The sequence below is a fragment of the Convolutriloba macropyga genome, chromosome 11 (genome assembly GCF_964194025.1).
Source record: "Convolutriloba macropyga chromosome 11, txConMacr16.3, whole genome shotgun sequence".
In the NCBI taxonomy this organism is placed as follows: Eukaryota; Metazoa; Xenacoelomorpha; order Acoela; family Convolutidae; genus Convolutriloba; species Convolutriloba macropyga.
Window position 1 is genome coordinate 5730884 of NC_134478.1, and position 20144 is coordinate 5751027.

The window sequence follows — 20144 nt, forward strand, 5'->3', positions numbered from 1 at the left end:
CTAAAATGTTCTTTGATTTCACTTCTCCGCATTTTTTTACGCTTGACTTACCGGTTTCTGCGTAATTGAAATATTGCTCTTGTACAGAAAGTACATCTGTTCCTAAAAGGAAGCAGATTGGAGGATCAACATTCACAAGACCCTGACAACCGAGTGGTTAATGCTTCTCTCTCTACACCGTAGGTCGCGGTGGCAAACGCCTGTATGTCGAAGGTTTTTGCACCCATAAAAAATTTTCTAGGCTATTGCCGCCTCTGAATTAAATCGTCATTTTAGAGCAATTTTTCCCTCATTATAAATAATATGAAAGGTTGTATTGGTAGATACATCTAGTCATAAGAGAATACGCCAATGTACCTAGCCTTTCTGATAGTGATATTAGATTTATCCAACTGTTACCTAGCTGTCAATCTTCACTTGTCGCGAAACGATAGAGGAAACAGGAGGAATCTAAACATTCAGTTTCACAGTTAAGTTGCACGTAGAAGATCTCCTAATGTACTCAATTTCTCTCTAACGAAGTTCGAAAAGAATATTGTAAATGTGTGTTTTTACTGCAAAATTTTTTCTTGAGCGCTTTTTACTAAAAATGTTATTTTGATTTCACTTCTCCGTAATTTTTTTACGCTTGGTTTTTCGATTTTTGCGTAATTTAAATAGCTCTTATACAGAAAGTACATCTGTTCCTAAAAGAAAACAGATTGGAAGATCAACATTCACAAGACCCTGATAACCGAGTGGTTAATGCTTCCCTCTCCTACACCGTAGGTCGCAGGTTCAAACGCCTACAGATCGGAGGTTTTTGCACTCAAAAAATTATCTAGGCTAATGCTCCCTCAGAATTAAATTGTCATTTCAGAGCAGTTTTTCCCACGTTAAGAATAATATTGAAGGTTGTACTGTTATATACATCTGGTCATACTTAGCCTTTATCAGAGTGCTATTAGATTTGTCCAACTGTTAGCTGGCTGCCAATCTTCACTTCTCGCGAAACAATTTAAGAAACAGAAGTAATCTGAACATTCAGTTAAGTTTCCCACAGAAGATCTGTTAATGTACTTAATTGGTCTCGAACGAAGTTCCAAAAAATTATTGTAAACGTATGTCTTTTACTGCAAAATTTTTTCTTGACCGCTTTCTTCTAAAACGCTTTTTGATTTCTTTTCTCCGTATCTTTTTTACGCTTGACTTCTCGATTTTTGCGTAATTTAAATTGCTCTTGTGCAGAAAGTACATCTGTTCCTAAAAGAAAGCAGATTAGAGGATCAAAATTCACAACACCTTGACAACCGAGTGGTTAACGCTTCCCTCTCCTACACCGTATGTCACGGGATCAAACACCTATAGTCGAAGGTTTTTGTACCCATAAAAATTTACCTAAGATAATGCCCCCTCTGAATTAAATCGTCATTTGAGAGCAATTTTTCCCTAATTAAAAATAATATGAAAGGTTGTATTGGTAGATACATCTGGTCATAAGAGAATACGCCAATATACTCAGCCTTTCTCATAGTGATATTAGATTTATCCAACTGTTACCTAGCTGTCAATCTTCACTTGTTGCGAAACGATTGAGGAAACAAAAGGAATCTAAACATTCAGTTGCACAGCTAAATTGCCCGTAGAGTATCTGCTAACATACTTAATTTCTCTCAAACGAAGTTCAAAAATATATTGTAAATGTGTGTTTTTTACTGCAAAATTTTTTCTTGACCGCTTTCTTCTAAAAATGTTATTTTAATTTCACTTCTCCGTAATTTTTTTACGCTTGACTTTTCGATTTTTGCGTAATTTAAATAGCTCTTATACGGAAAGTACATCAGTTCCTAAAAAAAAGCAGATTTGAAGGTCAACATTTACAAGACCTTGACAACGGAGTGGTTATTGCTTCCCTCTCCTACACCGTAGGTCGCGGGATCAAACGCCAACGGGTCGGAGGTTTTTGCACCCATAAAAATTTATCTAGGCTAATGCCCCTTCTGAATTAAGTTGTCGTTTAGGCAATTTTTCCCACTTTAAAATTAATATTAAAGGTAATACTCTTAGATACATTTGGTCATAAGAAAATGCGGCAATATACTTTGTCTTTCTCAGAGTGATATTAGATTTATCCAACTGTTACCTAGCTGTCAATCTTCACTTGTTGCGAAACGATTGAGGAAACAAAAGGAATCTAAACATTCAGTTGCACAGCTAAATTGCCCGTAGAGTATCTGCTAACATACTTAATTTCTCTCAAACGAAGTTCAAAAATATATTGTAAATGTGTGTTTTTTACTGCAAAATTTTTTCTTGACAGCTTTCTTCTAAAAATGTTATTTTAATTTCACTTCTCCGTAATTTTTTTACGCTTGACTTTTCGATTTTTGCGTAATTTAAATAGCTCTTATACGGAAAGTACATCAGTTCCTAAAAAAAAGCAGATTTGAAGGTCAACATTTACAAGACCTTTACAACGGAGTGGTTATTGCTTCCCTCTCCTACACCGTAGGTCGCGGGATCAAACGCCAACGGGTCGGAGGTTTTTGCACCCATAAAAATTTATCTAGGCTAATGCCCCTTCTGAATTAAGTTGTCGTTTAGGCAATTTTTCCCACTTTAAAATTAATATTAAAGGTAATACTCTTAGATACATTTGGTCATAAGAAAATGCGGCAATATACTTTGTCTTTCTCAGAGTGATATTAGATTTATCCAACTGTTACCTAGCTGTCAATCTTCACTTGTCGCGAAACAATTGAGTAAACAAGGAATCTAAGCATTCAGTTTCGCAGTCAAGTTGCACACACAGGATCTGTTAATATACTTAATTGCTCTCGAACGAAGTTCGAAAAAATTCTGGTAAACTTTTGCGTTTTTTGCAAAATTTTATCTTGACCGCTTTCTTCTAAATTTTTATTTTGATTTCACTTCTCCGTAATATTTTTACGCTTGATTTTTCGGTTTTTGCGTAATTTAAATGGCTCTTATACAGAAATAACATCTGTTTCTAAAAGAAAGCAGATTGGAAGATGAACATTCACAAAACCCTGATAACCGAATGGTTAATGTTTCCCTCTTCTACACCATAGGTCGCGGGTTCAAATGCCTCCATGTCGTAGGTTTTTGCACACATAAAAAATTATTGAGGCTAATGCCCCTTCTGAATTAAGTTGTCGTTTAGGCAATTTTTCCCACTTTAAAATTAATATTAAAGGTAATACTCTTAGATACATTTGGTCATAAGAAAATGCGGCAATATACTTTGTCTTTCTCAGAGTGATATTAGATTTATCCAACTGTTACCTAGCTGTCAATCTTCACTTGTTGCGAAACGATTGAGGAAACAAAAGGAATCTAAACATTCAGTTGCACAGCTAAATTGCCCGTAGAGTATCTGCTAACATACTTAATTTCTCTCAAACGAAGTTCAAAAATATATTGTAAATGTGTGTTTTTTACTGCAAAATTTTTTCTTGACAGCTTTCTTCTAAAAATGTTATTTTAATTTCACTTCTCCGTAATTTTTTTACGCTTGACTTTTCGATTTTTGCGTAATTTAAATAGCTCTTATACGGAAAGTACATCAGTTCCTAAAAAAAAGCAGATTTGAAGGTCAACATTTACAAGACCTTGACAACGGAGTGGTTATTGCTTCCCTCTCCTACACCGTAGGTCGCGGGATCAAACGCCAACGGGTCGGAGGTTTTTGCACCCATAAAAATTTATCTAGGCTAATGCCCCTTCTGAATTAAGTTGTCGTTTAGGCAATTTTTCCCACTTTAAAATTAATATTAAAGGTAATACTCTTAGATACATTTGGTCATAAGAAAATGCGGCAATATACTTTGTCTTTCTCAGAGTGATATTAGATTTATCCAACTGTTACCTAGCTGTCAATCTTCACTTGTCGCGAAACAATTGAGTAAACAAGGAATCTAAGCATTCAGTTTCGCAGTCAAGTTGCACACACAGGATCTGTTAATATACTTAATTGCTCTCGAACGAAGTTCGAAAAAATTCTGGTAAACTTTTGCGTTTTTTGCAAAATTTTATCTTGACCGCTTTCTTCTAAATTTTTATTTTGATTTCACTTCTCCGTAATATTTTTACGCTTGATTTTTCGGTTTTTGCGTAATTTAAATGGCTCTTATACAGAAATAACATCTGTTTCTAAAAGAAAGCAGATTGGAAGATGAACATTCACAAAACCCTGATAACCGAATGGTTAATGTTTCCCTCTTCTACACCGTGGGTCGCGGGTTCAAATGGCTATGTGTCGGAGGCTTTTGCACGCATAAGAAATATCTAGTCTTATGCACTCTCTGAATTAAATTGTCTTTTCAGAGCACTTCTTCCCTCGTTAAAAATAATATTAAAGGTGGTAGTGTTAGATACATCTGTTCATGAGAAAATACGCCAATATGCTTTGCCTTTCTCAGAGTGATATTAGATTTATTCAACTGTTACCTAGCTGTCAATCTTCACTTTTCGCGAAACAATTGAGGAAACATAAGGAACCTAAACTATCAGTTTCACAGTTAAGTTGCCTGTAGAAGATCTGCTAATATACTTAATTTCTCTCAAACGAAGTTCGAAAAAAATATTGTAAATGTGTGTTTTTTACTGCACAATTTTTTCTTGACCGCTTTCTTCTAAAATGTTATTTTGATTTCGCTTTTCCGTAATTTTTTTACTCTTGACTTTTCGATTTTTGCGTAATTTAAATAGCTATTATACGGAAAGTACATCATTTCCTAAAAAAACAGATTTGAAGGTCAACATTTACAAGACCTTGACAACGGAGTGGTTAATGCTTCCTCTCCTACACCGTAGGTCGCGGGATCAAACGCCTACGGGTCGGAGGTTTTTGCACCCATAAAAATTTATCTAGCCTAATGCCCCCTCTGAATTAAATTGTCGTTTAGGCAATTTTTCCCACGTTAAAATTAATATTAAAGGTAATAATCTTAGATACATTTGGTCATAAGAAAATACGGCAATATACTTTGCCTTTCTCAGAAAGATATAAGATTTATTCAACTGTTACCTAGCTGTCAATCTTCATTTTTCGCGAAACAATTGAGGAAACATAAGGAATCAAAGCATTCAGTTTCGCAGTTAATTGCACACAGAGGATCTGTTAATATACTTGATTGCTCTCGAACGAAGTTCGAAAAAATTCTGGTAAACGTGTGCGTTTTTTTATTGCAAAATTTTTTCTTGACCGCGTTCTTCTAAATTTTTATATTGATTTCACTTCTGCGTAATTTTTTTACGCTTGACATTTCGGTTTTTGCGTAATTTAAATGGCTCTTATACAGAAAGAACATCTGTTTCTAAAAGAAAGCAGATTGGAAGATGAATATTCACAAATCCCTGATAACCGAATGGTTGTTTCCCTCTTCTACACCTTGGGTCGCGGGTTCAAATGCCTATGGGTTGGAGGCTTTTGCACCCATAAAAAATATCTAGTCTTATGCACCCTCTGAATTAAATTGTGTTTTCAGAGCACTTTTTCCCTCGTTAAAAATAATATTAAAGGTTGTAGTGTTAGATACATCTGTTCATAAGAAAATGCGCCAATATGCTTTGCCTTTCTCAGAGTGATATTAGATTTATTCAACTGTTACCTAGCTGTCAATCTTCACTTTTCGCGAAACAATTGAGGAAACAAAAGGAATCTAAACATTCAGTTTCACAGTTAAGTTGACTGTAGAAGATCTGCTAATATACTTAATTTCTCTGGAACGAAGTTCGGAAAAATTGTAGTAAATGTGTGTGTTTTTTACTGCACAATTTTTTCTTGAACGCTTTCTTCTAAAATGTTATTTTGATTTCACTTCTCCGTAATTTTTTTACGCTTGACTTTTCGATTTTTGTGTTATCTAAATAGCTCTTATACAGAAAGTACATCAGTTCCTAAAAGAAAGCAGATAGGAAGGTCAACATTCACAAGACCCTGGAAACCGAGTGGTTAATGCTTCCTTCTCCTACACCGTAATTCGCGGGATCAAACGCCTACGGGTCGGAGGTTTTTGCACCCAAAAAAAACTATCTAGGCTAATGCCCCCTCTGAATTAAATGTCATTTGAGAAATTTTTCCCACGTTAAAATTAATGTTAAATTTTGTAATGTTAGATACATCTGTTCAAAAGAAAATACGGCAATATACTTAGCCTTTCTCAGAGTGATATTAGATATATTCAACTGTTACCTAGCTGTCAATCTTCACTTTTCGCGAAACAATTGAGGAAACAAAAGGAATCTAAACATTCAGTTTCACAGTTAAGTTGACTGTAGAAGATCTGCTAATATACTTAATTTCTCTGGAACGAAGTTCGGAAAAATTGTAGTAAATGTGTGTGTTTTTTACTGCACAATTTTTTCTTGAACGCTTTCTTCTAAAATGTTATTTTGATTTCACTTCTCCGTAATTTTTTTACGCTTGACTTTTCGATTTTTGTGTTATCTAAATAGCTCTTATACAGAAACTACATCTGTTCCTAAAAGAAAGCAGATTGGAAGATCAACATTCACAAGACCCTGACAACCGAGTGGTTAATGCTTCCTTCTTCTACACCGTAAGTCGCGGGATCAAAAGACTACGGGTCGGAGGTTTTTGCACCCATAAAAAATTATCTTGGCTAATGCCCCCTCTGAATTAAATTGTCATTTGAGAAATTTTTCCCACGTTAAAATTAATATTAAATGTTGTAATGTTAGATACATCTGTTCATAAGAAAATACGCCAATATGCTTTGCCTTTCTCAGAGTGATATTAGATTTTTTCAGCTGTTACCTAGCTGTCAATCTTCACTTTTCGCGAAACAATTCAGGAAACATAAGGAATCTAAACATTCAGTTTCACAGTTAAGTTGACTGTAGAAGATCTGCTAATATACTTAATTTCTCTGGAACGAAGTTCGGAAAAAATGTTGTAAATGTGTGTGTTTTTAACTGCCCAATTTTTTCTTGACCGCTTTCTTCTAAAATGTTATTTTGATTTCACTTCTCCGTAATATTTTTACGCTTGACTTTTCGATTTTTGTGTAATCTAAATAGCTCCTATACAGAAAGTACATCAGTTCCTGAAAGAATGCAGATAGGAAGGTAAACATTCACAAGACCCTGGAAACCGAGTGATTAATGCTTCCTTCTCCTACACCGTAGGTCGCGGGATCAAACGCCTACGGGTCGGAGGTTTTTGCACCCATAAAAAATTATCTAGGCTAATGCCCCCTCTGAATTAAATTGTCATTTGAGAAATTTTTCCCACGTTAAAATTAATATTAAATGTTGTAATGTTAGATACATCTGTTCATAAGAAAATACGGCAATATACTTAGCCTTTCTCAGAGTGATATTAGATTTATTCAACTGTTACCTAGATGTCAATCTTCACTTTTCGCGAAACAATTGAGGAAACATAAGGAATCTAAACTTTCAGTTTCACAGTTAAGTTGCCCGTAGAAGATCTGCTAATATACTTAATTTCTCTCGAACGAAGTTTGGAAAAAATATTGTAAATGTGTGTTTTTTACTGCACAATTTTTTCTTGACCGCTTTCTTCTAAAATGTTATTTTGATTTCACTTCTCCGTAATTTTTTTACGCTTGACTTCTCGATTTTTGCGCAATTTAAATTGCTCTTGTGCAGAAAGTACATCTGTTCCTAAAAGAAAGCAGATAGGAAGGTCAACATTCAGAAGACCCTGGAAACCGAGTGGTTAATGCTTCCTTCTAATATTAAATGTTGTAATGTTAGATACATCTGTTCATAAGAAAATCCGGCAATATACTTAGCCTTTCTCAGATTGATATTAGATTTATCCAACTGTTACCTAGGTGTCAATCTTCACTTGTCGCGAAACAATTGAGGAAACAGAAGGAATCTAAACATTCAGTTAAACAGTTAAGTTGCCCCCAGAAGATCTGTTAATATACTTAATTGTTCTCGAACGAAGTTCGAAAAATTATTGTAAACGTGTGTCTTTTTGCTGCAAAATTTTTTCTTAAGACCCATAGAACTTAGTGCAATGAAGTTCATAAGTAGCTGTACATTTGATTGAGCTTATTGGCCTGTACCAGCTCATTGGAAAGGTGCATTCACTTCCATTGTTAATAGCCTTGTCAGCAATTGCAAGCGGCTATTATAGTGCTCCTAATTTTTTTACAATTCAATGAATTTGAATTGTATTGGTGTGTTGTCTTTTTTTCAATATCTATTCACACATTTTAATGATTTTTGAAGTCAAATTGGATTCGTGATTTTGGTCACGCTGATACAATACTGGAGCGAAAAAGCGAGTGGTTTTGCGGCGTGAAATTTTTTTGCTCTAAATTTAAAGTAGAGTGACAAAACGGTATTTGAACAAAAATCCGCTTTCTCGCTAGTGGTTTTTTGTTCACATGCGGCAATTTGACTTTGATTTTTACTGTTTTTTCAATTTTTTGGATCGGATTTTTTTTTCTAAATTGTTTTCCCAATCTATGCATAGTTCATTCTAGGCCTAGTTTTTTGGTTTGAAACAAATTTCCTTTTCTCGCTGATGGTTTTCTGTTTACATGCGGCATTTTGACATTGATATTCTGTATTTTTTTAGTTTTTTATCTGATTTTTTATAATGGTTTTCCCAATTCACTCATAGTCCGTAATAGGTCTAGTTTTTTTGTTTGGTCAATGAAATTTCTTTGAATTGTACGTCAGGACTTGTCCTGCTATGTTTTTTTACTTCGTCTGGCAGATTTTTGTTTTGTCTTACCCTGACTTTTTGGAGTTGACTTTTTCAATGACTTCAGTGACTTCTACTGCTTTGCAGTTAAAGTTTTTGTTCGTGACGTCATTTCTGCTTTTAGGTCAATTGCGTGACTTTTCTCACTAAAAAATGATTTCTGAACTTTTTTATGGAACTTTAAATTTTATGAACATTTACTAATTAAAGGTCAATAGTGTGCATCTAAGTATATATTTATATGCCCTAATTCCTGAGCAATAGAGTCTTGAGTTTTAATATCGAATAATAATTTTGAAAAAGCTGCATTAGGCCTTTTTCCTTGTAGAGCAAATGTGTCTCGTAAAAATGACAGTCCTAATCAAATCCAAAAAGTCTAGTGGTCCATTAAAAAGCTGGTGGTCGATCTGTCAATCTTATTTCTTTAGTTGTTTCAATTCATGGTAGGCCACAAGTGTCTATCGCGGCTATTTTCCGACAATCTGCCGGCTATGTTTCTAAATTAGAAGCGTTGCGCATATTTTACAGAGGAGAATAGATTAATATTTTTACCCGGATACTTGAAAATTGAAGGCCTGAGATTTTCTGATTTTCCGTTGAACTTTTAGAGCCCCTGTGTTATCAAAAAATTAAAATCAAAAGTTATTTGAAACTTGGAGTCTGTCGCATTTAGGTTGTGTGACAGGTTTTGCTATAGTTCATAAACTTAATCAAGGAGTGCCTCTGTTGATGTTGTCTATACAATAACATAATGCATATCGTTGTTTAGGTTTATTGGAGAATTTTGTCGAGATCAGAATGAAATAATGCATATGGAACCAACAATGAACATCCCAAGACCCTGCCGTGACTACAACCGAACCTACTGTACGAAGACAGACTGCCGATATCCACACATATGCTACAAATTTGTGGACGAATCAAGAGAAACGATGGACCCACGGTCGAAAAGTTGCATAAATTGTGGTAAAGAGCATACGCTAACTCTGACTGAAAGACAAAAATTGGCGCCTTATTGTTTCGATGTGAACTCAAACGTAATATTGAAACTATATTGTGAAGTTATGCAGCGCTTCATAAGACCTGGAGCATCTTCGTCATATAGAAAAACGGCTAAAGATCTTGATAGCAATTCTGCGGTTTACACGCCTCGACCAAGCAGTTCAGCGCAACCTATGTACCGAGAATTTAATCAAGTTCATCAGGAGTTGAAAAAAGTTCAAATAAATCAACAACCAGAACATGAAGACTCATTTAAAAATGGTACAGAATTTGTTGCCTCGGACGAACATGAAGTATGTCTACCCTTTTTGAAAAACCGATGCCTCTTTACAGATTGTTTCAAAGTACATCCGAACTATAACACTACTGTTCTTTGGGAGTACCGCCCAATGGGCCAAAAAGTCTGGCGGCAATTTGAACAGGAAGAAAACGAAGCTCTGGAATCAAGATTTTGTGACCCTGAAATAGATCGTGGAACGTACCAAGGTAAGACTATACGAGTAATGTACGACTTCACGACTATGAAGGCTACCCTTTACCCGAGCGCGAGTAAGAAAGTTGTATGCAATATCACACGAGCCGAAGTTAAAGCGCCGAGAAAGCAAGCTTGGAATTATTACTGGCAAAATGAGAACAATAACAATTACTGGGAAAAGTTTAAGAGGAAGGGGAATTTTGGTCTGGACTGTGATGAAATTGATGCGATGTTTGAGAGAATGAAACCGAATGAGATTCAAGAAAAACTGTTTCTGGTCAGTAATAAAGAAGGCAAAGTATTACATTTGAACAAAACTATTGGAAACTATTCTTTCCATGAAACAGATGTGACTGGAAATGTCCAAAGGGAGGTTAAAAGACGACCCCGTTCTGAGAAATTTGTCCACGAAGACAAACCGACAACAGCTAAAAGTACTGTTACTAAAATCACTGAATTTACTCAAGCGACTAACATCCCGACTACTGAAATTGCTCACAAGATTTGCGCAAGATGTACTAAGCCGTGCACTAAGCGCGAATGTCCTATGTCAGGCTGCACTAAAGATTTTTTGTGGCTGTACAGGGAACGCGGCCGAAAACGGTGGAGCAAATTTGCGGAAGCAATTGGAAATTTGATAGAATCTCAATTTTGTGACCCTCAAGTTACAGAAGCGACTTTTAGATGGAATAATAATGAAGAGGTTATGAAGTTCGGTGATCACCAAATCGAACTGGTCAGTAAGCCGAATATGGAGATAACTCGCGTAGGTTACAATGATTTGCTCTCATGGGCTTGGTATTGGCACGAAAATGGCAGTACAACGGGAGCAAGTCCCGTTCAATTACCAACTATTTTTCCTCAAATTCTGAAAAAACTGGGAGTCGAAGTGAAGAAAGCGCGTCCCAAAAACTGGTATCTATTCGGAGAAAAAGGACTGGGAACTGTGACGTCAGATATTGAAAGTGAGCGCATTGAATACGGCTTTGAAAACTTCAAAGACGAGAAAATCACGTTTGCGGCTGGTCGAAGTATCTACGAAATAAACTTTGCTACTTTCGAGCAGAAAAATATCAAGTCGGGAAAACTGAGAAAGATAAGACGACGACCTAAGGTTGAAACAAAGGATAAATTTTCTGAAAGTGACCAGGGTAAAGAGGAAGTGGATGAGAAAGGTGACAGTGTCAATAAATCGCAACCCCCTAAGGATTGGGTGTCCAAAAGTAGATGTGCGTTTATGGCCATTGAACCAGACGACAATCCAGATTGTGAACTAATTACTACTTTTTTCAAGGAATCTATGCCAGAATATGAGATCTTTGTGACGAGAGTGGAGAACCATAAAATATGGAAGAACTATCAACTGAAGAAAAAGGAGATGACTGCTAGTTTAGGATCGAATGCTCTTCTTAACGAAGTGCTGCTGTTTCATGGAACTGAAAAGAAGTACAAGAACGATATTATGGAATCAAATACTTACAAGGTGGGACCCCCCAAAGGCATGACTTACAACATAGGCAAGGGAATCTATTTCACATCGGAGACTGCAAAGATATTCGGCGATGAGTCAGATAACACTGAGCGTAGTCAAGACTCGAGATTCGTGACTGTCTCATTGGTTCTGGTCGGGGAATTTACCCAGGGTTCCAAGTTTTTCAACCGACCCCCGTTGAAAGATAATGACGATGGCAGTGACGAACAGTTTGACTCCTGTGTTGACGACCCAGAGCAACCGAGGGTTGTGGCCCTGTTCGATGCGAATCAAACTTACCCTCTATACATGGTCGAGTTACAACCGAATGATGACGATGATGAGTAAATAAGTGAAATAAACTGAGACGACGCAAATTGATGCAGTTTAACGTTGAACGAATTTTAATTTTTTTCCAACTTGATATAATTACTCTTCTATGTTTTTCCTGGAAATTGTGAAATGTTTCCTAAAGTCAGTATAATTGAACATGAAATATAACACCAAAATTCATTTTGCTAGGATTGTAATCATCATTTTGAGCGTTTTTCTCCGTGGGATTAACTGATAAGTGTATTTTTATAATCTTCAGCAGGGGAGTTTGTGATAAATTAGACTATTGTTTGTAAAGTTCTATCCGTTCAGCAAAAAAATGGGAAATATTTCATTGTTCAACTTATATGTCTGCACTTAAACCTTCGTAATAACAAGTACGAAATTACGTATGCATTTGTTATGTTTAACTTGTGTAAAATTTTCTCAAAATCTGATAAGATGTTTGATAGTTTGTTGCTCCATAGACATGAAGACCTCAAATTATCAGTGGTTGACAGATGAAATATTTCGACTCTATTTGAATTATCTTCATGTAACCGTGAGCAGCAATATTTCAACGAGTTTTTATTTCGAAAGATGAGAATCGGAAATAACTATCTCTATAAAAACTACTTGTAGCCTGAAATCTGTCCTATTGCTATTTGTTTACTTACCCATATTCTGAAGATATTCTGCTATAATTTCATTTAGTTTGTTCATGCGTAGTCATGACCGATGAATGACCGATCGTTCATTTTGATTTTATTTTCAATCTTCCTTCGCGTTGATCAGATTGAACAAGAGTAAAAATTCCATTTGAAAATTTATGTGTTCCTGTTTTGTCTTAACTGTTATGTACATTTGTGTTGAAATTCAAATCGAAATTGTTAAGAAAGTCAAACGATATAATGTAACTAACTGATAAAGGTGATTATCATGATTATGTTATCTATCTGATGAAAACTGCGAGACATTAAGAGATTAAAAAGAGGTTAAAATTGAGATGTAAATTGACACAAATTCACTACTTGTTTTTTAATGTCTCGGAACAAGGATATGTAGTTTCATTTTCAGTTGAAGGCTGAAAATATTAAAATTAATTCGTTGTTGACCTACTGGCGCTAAATTTGTTTACGGTAGATTTAGATTTGTATTTTTTTCGGGGACGGGGGGTATAAATGCTTTAAAAAGACGGTGGTTGCTGATATGAACAACCTGAGCGTTTATACATGTTTCTCTATTAAACATGAAAACTTCGGTGATCATAAATTTAGTGTCTTTTCGAAAATCTTCGTTAAGTTGACTTAACAATTTGATTCTGAAAAAGTTGTATGATGTTATTAAGACCGTTATCCAATGATCATACTTGATAATGCGTATATTTGATGATGAGAGCTTGTTTTCCATGTATCTAAAAAAACGTCAAGATATTGACTGAAACTACAGCCTAGAACTGATTTTAAACTCCTAGAATTGATTATTAAAAACTTAAATAGGGATATATTGCAAAATGTTAGCGGTGGTACCAGTTAAAAAAAAATTAGACTACCAACCACTATTAATTCAAAAAGGGTACGCAATTTTGTGGTACACATGCTCATGGGTGAATATTTTTTCACGGAGGGCAGGGTGGAAAGCATATATCCGTTGATTACTTGATAGTACAAGATGTGCTGATTGATTTTGTATGAAGAAAAAACAGTAATGATGATGCTACTGTTTTTTGAACTACATGGATCGATGATGCAGATATAACACTATTTTGTTACCCTCTAGATTACGGCAAATAGCTTTTTTCAGTGTTCAACTAATTTGTTCATGGATTGCACTGCATCATCGGTCCTATCAAAATAAATGTGTCATTTAGCTTATTTGTTGTAGTATCCAACAAAAATTGAAATTTTGAGTCCTCCTCACCCCACCCCCACGCGGTGTAAAATTACAGCCAACATTGTGCTCGAAATGAAGGGCCGACTATATATTTGCATTAGCCCTCCGTACCAGTCCTAAACTGGTATCTGAACTGCAAGACATTTCAAGTTGCTGAAGTTTTAGTTTAATTGCAAGGGACAAGAATGAACAATGAAAAAATTAACATTGAACAAAAACACATTTGTTTCATAAATGCAACGAAAAAGATCATCATTACTCGATAAACCAAGTTTAAATGCTGCATAGATCAACAGTCATTTTCAACTGTGAGGTTGAAAGACTAACTTGGGAGTATATTGATTTGGAAACTTATGTTGATCAATGCTCCTCTAAACCATTGCTGTGAATTTTTTTGTTGCTTATACTTATTACGTAATTACTTGGAAGAATTCTGATGTTAATTCCACGGTGATTTCTCTTTTTGATAATCCAGTTGATCGAAATAAATCTCTTTATTTTACTTATTTTGTTAATAGATCAGGTTAGAAAAAACATATGCGCCTACTCTTTTGATTGAAAAAAAACGAGAAATCCCGAACCGACTCGAAGAGTACGTCTTTGACCAAAAATCGGAATATTTCAGTGACTAAAATTACCCGAAATAACCCCAAGGTAATGTGAAAAGTCGTGCTAATAGTCACTTCCTTTATTCTTCACTGACTGTTTCGGTGTGCTCAAAATCTCAAAAATGCACCTCAAGACTGGACAAATTCATTTTTGAAAATAAAAAAATTGCGAGAGTAGCTCGACTTAGAATTTGCTGAATTTGAATAAAACTAAAATCATGGCGCATAAATTGAGTGTACGCGTCAGGTAATCTTTCGTGTTTTAAGTCGCAGGGAATTGCGCAAGGTTTTCCGTTTTTTGATTGGTAAAGGGGCAAAAAACGAAGGTTCTGGGAATGCAGAAGCTCAAAAGATAGCTTGAAAACACTTCACGCGCGCCGCAAAAGGATGTACTTTTGTTCATACTTGTTTCGGAAACAGAGAGCAAAACAACATGCAAAAACTTTTGCAAAGTTAGTGATAGTTTATTGTTCACAGAAGACATTTTGTTTAATTAGACCATTAGTTAAATTTATTTTTTAATAGATTAAATAGAGTTTTTCAAACGTTTCTCAAAACGTTTTTCAGTTTTTGAACTGTTTTCAAGCTTTTTAAAACAAATTTGAGCTTCTTTTGCCATTTATTATTCCTGAAACTTTGATAAATTTTTATTGGTTTTTAATGCGTGAACTAAGTTCTTACAGCTTGCCACTAACCCCTTTTTATTGTTTTGATTTGACTTCTATGAATTAACCTCAAATGAAGTTCGAAGCAAATACTATAGTTGAAATCGTATTTTTCCAATTTGTGGCTGATAGTTTTGGCTTTCCAATTGAAATTTGCTTCCTAATTTTTTGTGTTTTGCGTGACTTAAATTACTCTTCCAATCAGAAATCTGTCAGCTGAATCAATTGACTGCAAACATCAACTTAAATTTGTTCCAGAGGTTCCTCTAATACGTTGTTGTTGTTAATGGGATTTTCAATCTTATGATCTTTATGGAATATTTGATTTAGAAATCTGGTCGTATTTTCCTGTAGTTCTGACAGTCACGCCCTAACTGCCAGGTGCAAGAGTTGCCAAGTGATACAATTTTATTGAAGGATCTATAAATCGAGGATAGGATCCTTTTCGTTAGACCTCCGGCTTTTTCAAAGTTAGTTTTATTTCCAAACCTCTTTACTGTTCTGCAAACTGTAATAGTAAATTGTTTACAGCTGTTTTTTAGTCCCGTCATTGTCAAGTTGAACAAATTGTTGGTTCTTCCTCTTAGTTCGAAAATATGCGGTATGTTTTTATCGCGGTATGAAAAAATGAGGAGGTCATTAATCTGTATGAACATTGGTCTGCATGAGAATTAGTAACCGCAGCTTTGTCTCGCATTCACTGTTTCCTGTGATCCACTTAAAAACTATCTTTTGGAAGAACTCCAGGGTTCTCATCATTGTTTTGGTCAGATCAGTACGCAAGTAGCCGTACATTAACACAAGTAGTATCCAGGATTTTTCCAAGCTTAGCTCAACAATTGTTTTCGCTCGTGTGCTGACGTTTCTCTTCAGGTTGCAGAACTCTCGATTCACTTTTTTCAGCCTTTTCTGCATTTGCTCGTTCCTTTTTATGGTGATCAGTTTTCCAAAGTCCTCGTATTTAGGGGAATCAGAGAGAACACTCCGCGCGCCTTAGATCCGGGTTTATTCCTCAAAATGCAATCTTTCTATTATAAATTTTCCTGGCATCCTTTGCAGTCCGCGATGACGTTTCGCCCCTCTCGGAACCCAACCCCCTATAGCAAGTTAAATCAACCTGCTTCCCTTCCAAGCAAAAGCAAGTTACATTAAGGAGCAACGTGACAAAGAACTATGTGACGAGACGACAAAAAGAACCACAAATTTTTCGGTATCAAAAACTGACAGTTTATTGATTGAAAACTCGTAGTGCCCAAGTGATAAAAAGATATACCCTGAGTTTTTATTTGCAAAAATTGTAAAAGTTGTTGAAATTTATTTGAGGAGAAAGTCTTTGAGCCTGTCAATGATGTGACTAAGTTACAGGTTATTTAAACTAATTAATCAAGAATAACATTAACATCTATAAAAAAAACTAAAATATAGTCAAAACAAAAATTGTCAATAAAAAAACGCGGGAATAAAGTGTAGCTACTAAAAACATGAACTGTTTCCTGAAATGTTTTTTATGTATTTAATATTTTTTAAAGCCAAAGAGACCTATCAATTTTGTGAGAATGTGCAACACCTCTAAAAGAAATACACAAAAGAACTAATATACAAAAATCATTTTTTCAAAATAATTAAACCGTCAATTGAACCGAAAAGCCGCTGACAGGATTGCTTTTCTTTAACTGGAGAGAAAACAAGTCCTGCCATTTGTGTGGCGTCGCTCAAAAAATTGACAGGAATACGATTGAAAAAGGGACATAGATCAAAAAGGCAATTGGGCGTTTGTTTAATGAGACAAAGTTGTAAGACTACAATAAGTGCAACAAGTGTGGTCAAAACTCAAAAGATCTAAGTTTCACGATTATTAACAAAAACCAAATCTTCTTGACTGCAAAAATTCACGATCAGACCAAAATTAACTTTTCTTTTGCATCTATTGAAAAGACGCAAATGATCAAAATTTTAGCGTAATATATAAATTTTAGGGCAATAAGACAAAACAAATTGATGCAAAATAAATATGGAAAGGGGAAAAATGAAGCTAAAAGTAAACAGAACCACGCTAAATCACTTCAATGTTCACAATAACTTTCAGACTTAATAAATTCTGGAAAAACGAAATTAAAAAAAACCTTAATTTAAAATTCTACGGTTGAAGGGCCTTCTAATATTCTAATAATACCAATCAACTCTCTGCGATTAGTATATCGTTCAGCCGAAATTGACTGAACAACAAAACATGTTCAGCATAAAGTTCATCCCCCGCTAAGCTATTATAGTCTTTTGAATTTATAAAAAAAGGTATTTTTTAAATAATGATTAAGTTAGAATAAAAAATAGAAATTTATCAGCTGATTTCTTACTATAATTGATACAACGTTAATTATCAGGGATAACCGGAAAAAAATTGAAAATTTTCTGAAATAATTTTTGTCAAAAAATGTGTAGACATCTATTCTTAATATATTCAATAGTGTGGACAGTAAACAACAAAAAACGTATTTGTTATTCTTATTGGTAACAAAATGAAAGAATTTTTTTGAAGTTTGCATCTTTTGAAAAAGTTTTGGCACAATTTTGCCGCAAATTAGGTCAAGTTAATTTTGGATTATATTTTACTAAAATTACCGAATTTTTTCTACTCATTTCACTAAAATTATGACTTCGTCAATGTTATATGACAACCATTTTTTATTGTTGATACCGTAACAATACATCACAATATTTGATCAACGTTTGTCAGTCAATTGGATCCTTTTGTTGGTCGATTTTCAAAATTTTCTGAGGTCTTTATTAAAAATGAAGAAAACATAGTGTGCAATTTGACACAACTAAATAACTCTCTTGAACTTTTTAAAAAAGTAAAAAATTATGTTTCTTGTCGAGGATTGATGTAGGGGAGAAATGACTGGAAGGCAATCGAAAAATTCTAGTTGTGCAAAAAAAATTTATTCTGCAACCTTCAGATTTAAACAAAATCAGATTCTGAAAACGCATTTTGAACTAATTTACTCAATCTGATTAATATTTTTTCACCATTCCGTTTTTGTTGTTCCAATAAATTGTTCAACGTGTTAAAGAAAACAACTATGTAGGAACTATTTTGGATAGCGTTTTTTACATAGTCTGCTAATAATAAGCTTCCAATTTTCAAATTCAAATAAATGAACGACTTTATATATATTATTTTGAGAACATCTTTGCTGGAAGAACATCGGTCAATTGCTGCTGAACTGTTGTTCATAGCGAACGTCCGGAGTTCGTACGAGAAAAACGGTTTCATCTATTTGAAAGTTCTATGTTTTGTGTTACTGAGAAATAAATTGTTGTTGTTTTTTATATTTTATTCACTTTCTGAATGAATTTTATTGGGGTATGGTGCATTCCAATTAAATCGCGACAGTAGGCTAAATCTGTTAACTCTGTTGTCGTATGCAAGAATTCCAAAAAATCATTTAGCTACGCTTTTCAGTTCGTTATGTTTGATAAGGAGATTTTGGTTTTGTTCAACCAATTTTTGTCCTCGTTTCATTATTTTGCTCAAAATTAATTTAACTCTAAAAAATTAGTTTCACACATTCATTCTAGTTTTACAATGACAAAAGGTAGTCAACATGTACTTATTTGTTGTTGACCTTATACTGAATTTGTGCCGCAAATCGTGATATTATAAATGGTTCATACAATGACTTCGTTTATTCATTTGTAACTGTGATTCGCGCACTCGAGAGATACAAGTACTGAAAGCCGATTATCCTACTTTAAATTGATTTTCTGAATTCAAAATAACTCCTGTCTCTTTAACATTAAACTGACCAGAGAGTGGTTTAGCATTGATAGTTCAACTTAATAAATTTCACATGGAAAAGCTAGGCGTTTCTATTTTAATTGTTGAAATTACAACTTGCCTCATATAAACCGAAACAAATTTTCTGGTATAGTATGGCGTACCAATCACACAACAAATTGGGATACTTTCCATAAAAAATGGAACCCGACTACGAAAAGCGTACTCAAAAGCCACACTTCAGATGGAAGCGCTGGAGAACACATCTTGAATTAGGACTTCTAACTAAAGAAAGCATTTCTGTTGACATAATCTTGGCGGACGCTCAGCGTACTGTTACTTTACGAGAAGAAACAACTCATGAAACAGAAATTGAAAACAAGACTGCAAAATTGGAGAGAGATCATTCGATACCCGATGACAAATGGAATACAGCCTAACAAACAAAATGCCAAAAAAACTAGGGCGGTTTTTTTCTTTGCAAAGGTAAACAATGGAAGACGTCTGTTTCAAAATCAGTTTTTTGATGATATCAGTCTGTGTAGGGAGAGCCAACATATTTTTTATTGATCAAAACACCTTGGAAACATGAAAACAACAGAAACAAGAACCAATTAAAAACTATGGTGATCTCAAAAAACCTTAACAAAAATGGAAATTAGGAGAAAAAGAAGATATAGCTGATACTCTCGATGCAAACATGTTGACCGCGAACATGTACGGTTAGTCGGTCCAACAGATTATGCTAAAAAAGTGATTGACACAAACCGGATCTGTGCGTCATAATTTTTTAGTACTGAGTCATAAAATTTCCATTATGATTTTTACTATGACAAGAGTTCTGATCATGGCACTTATTAGACATTTCATAGAGAAATTCATAGTAAAATTCTGAAACTCTGGACACATATTCAACCTCCTCTACAGGGAATGGATGGTGGACAAGTTGGATAACCGCGAACCATCACAAGAAGAGCAACAAATATTCATCCACCTCCTCGCATTGCAACCCCACTGCAACGTGGATTTGTATCCCCGTGCCCTTGCTGCCTGTTTTGCACGGGATCCCGATTTTTTCGCCTTCTTTCGAGATCCGGACAATCACGCAGCGGATTTTCAGTTCGAGTATCGAACGTAGGCCACAGTCCTACAACACACTTCGGGCTCACAGTCCCACAAACTCAGAGACTCACTGTTCTCACAAAGAACTCACCTTTAACTTTCTGT

The 20144-nt window shown here is 34.9% G+C and overlaps 1 protein-coding gene across 2 annotated transcripts in view; it reads left to right on the forward strand.

Annotated features, from left to right (window-relative positions):
• LOC142349811 (uncharacterized) overlaps positions 1-13368 on the forward strand; it is a 42878-nt gene extending 29510 nt beyond the window's left edge. For both annotated transcript variants that reach the window (XM_075401595.1, XM_075401594.1), the window contains exon 3: positions 9483-13368. In XM_075401595.1, coding sequence (XP_075257710.1) covers positions 9483-12009 — 2527 coding nt within the window. In that variant the 3' untranslated portion in view covers positions 12010-13368. The remainder of the gene's footprint in view (positions 1-9482) is intronic.
• Positions 13369-20144: the final 6776 nt, after the last annotated feature.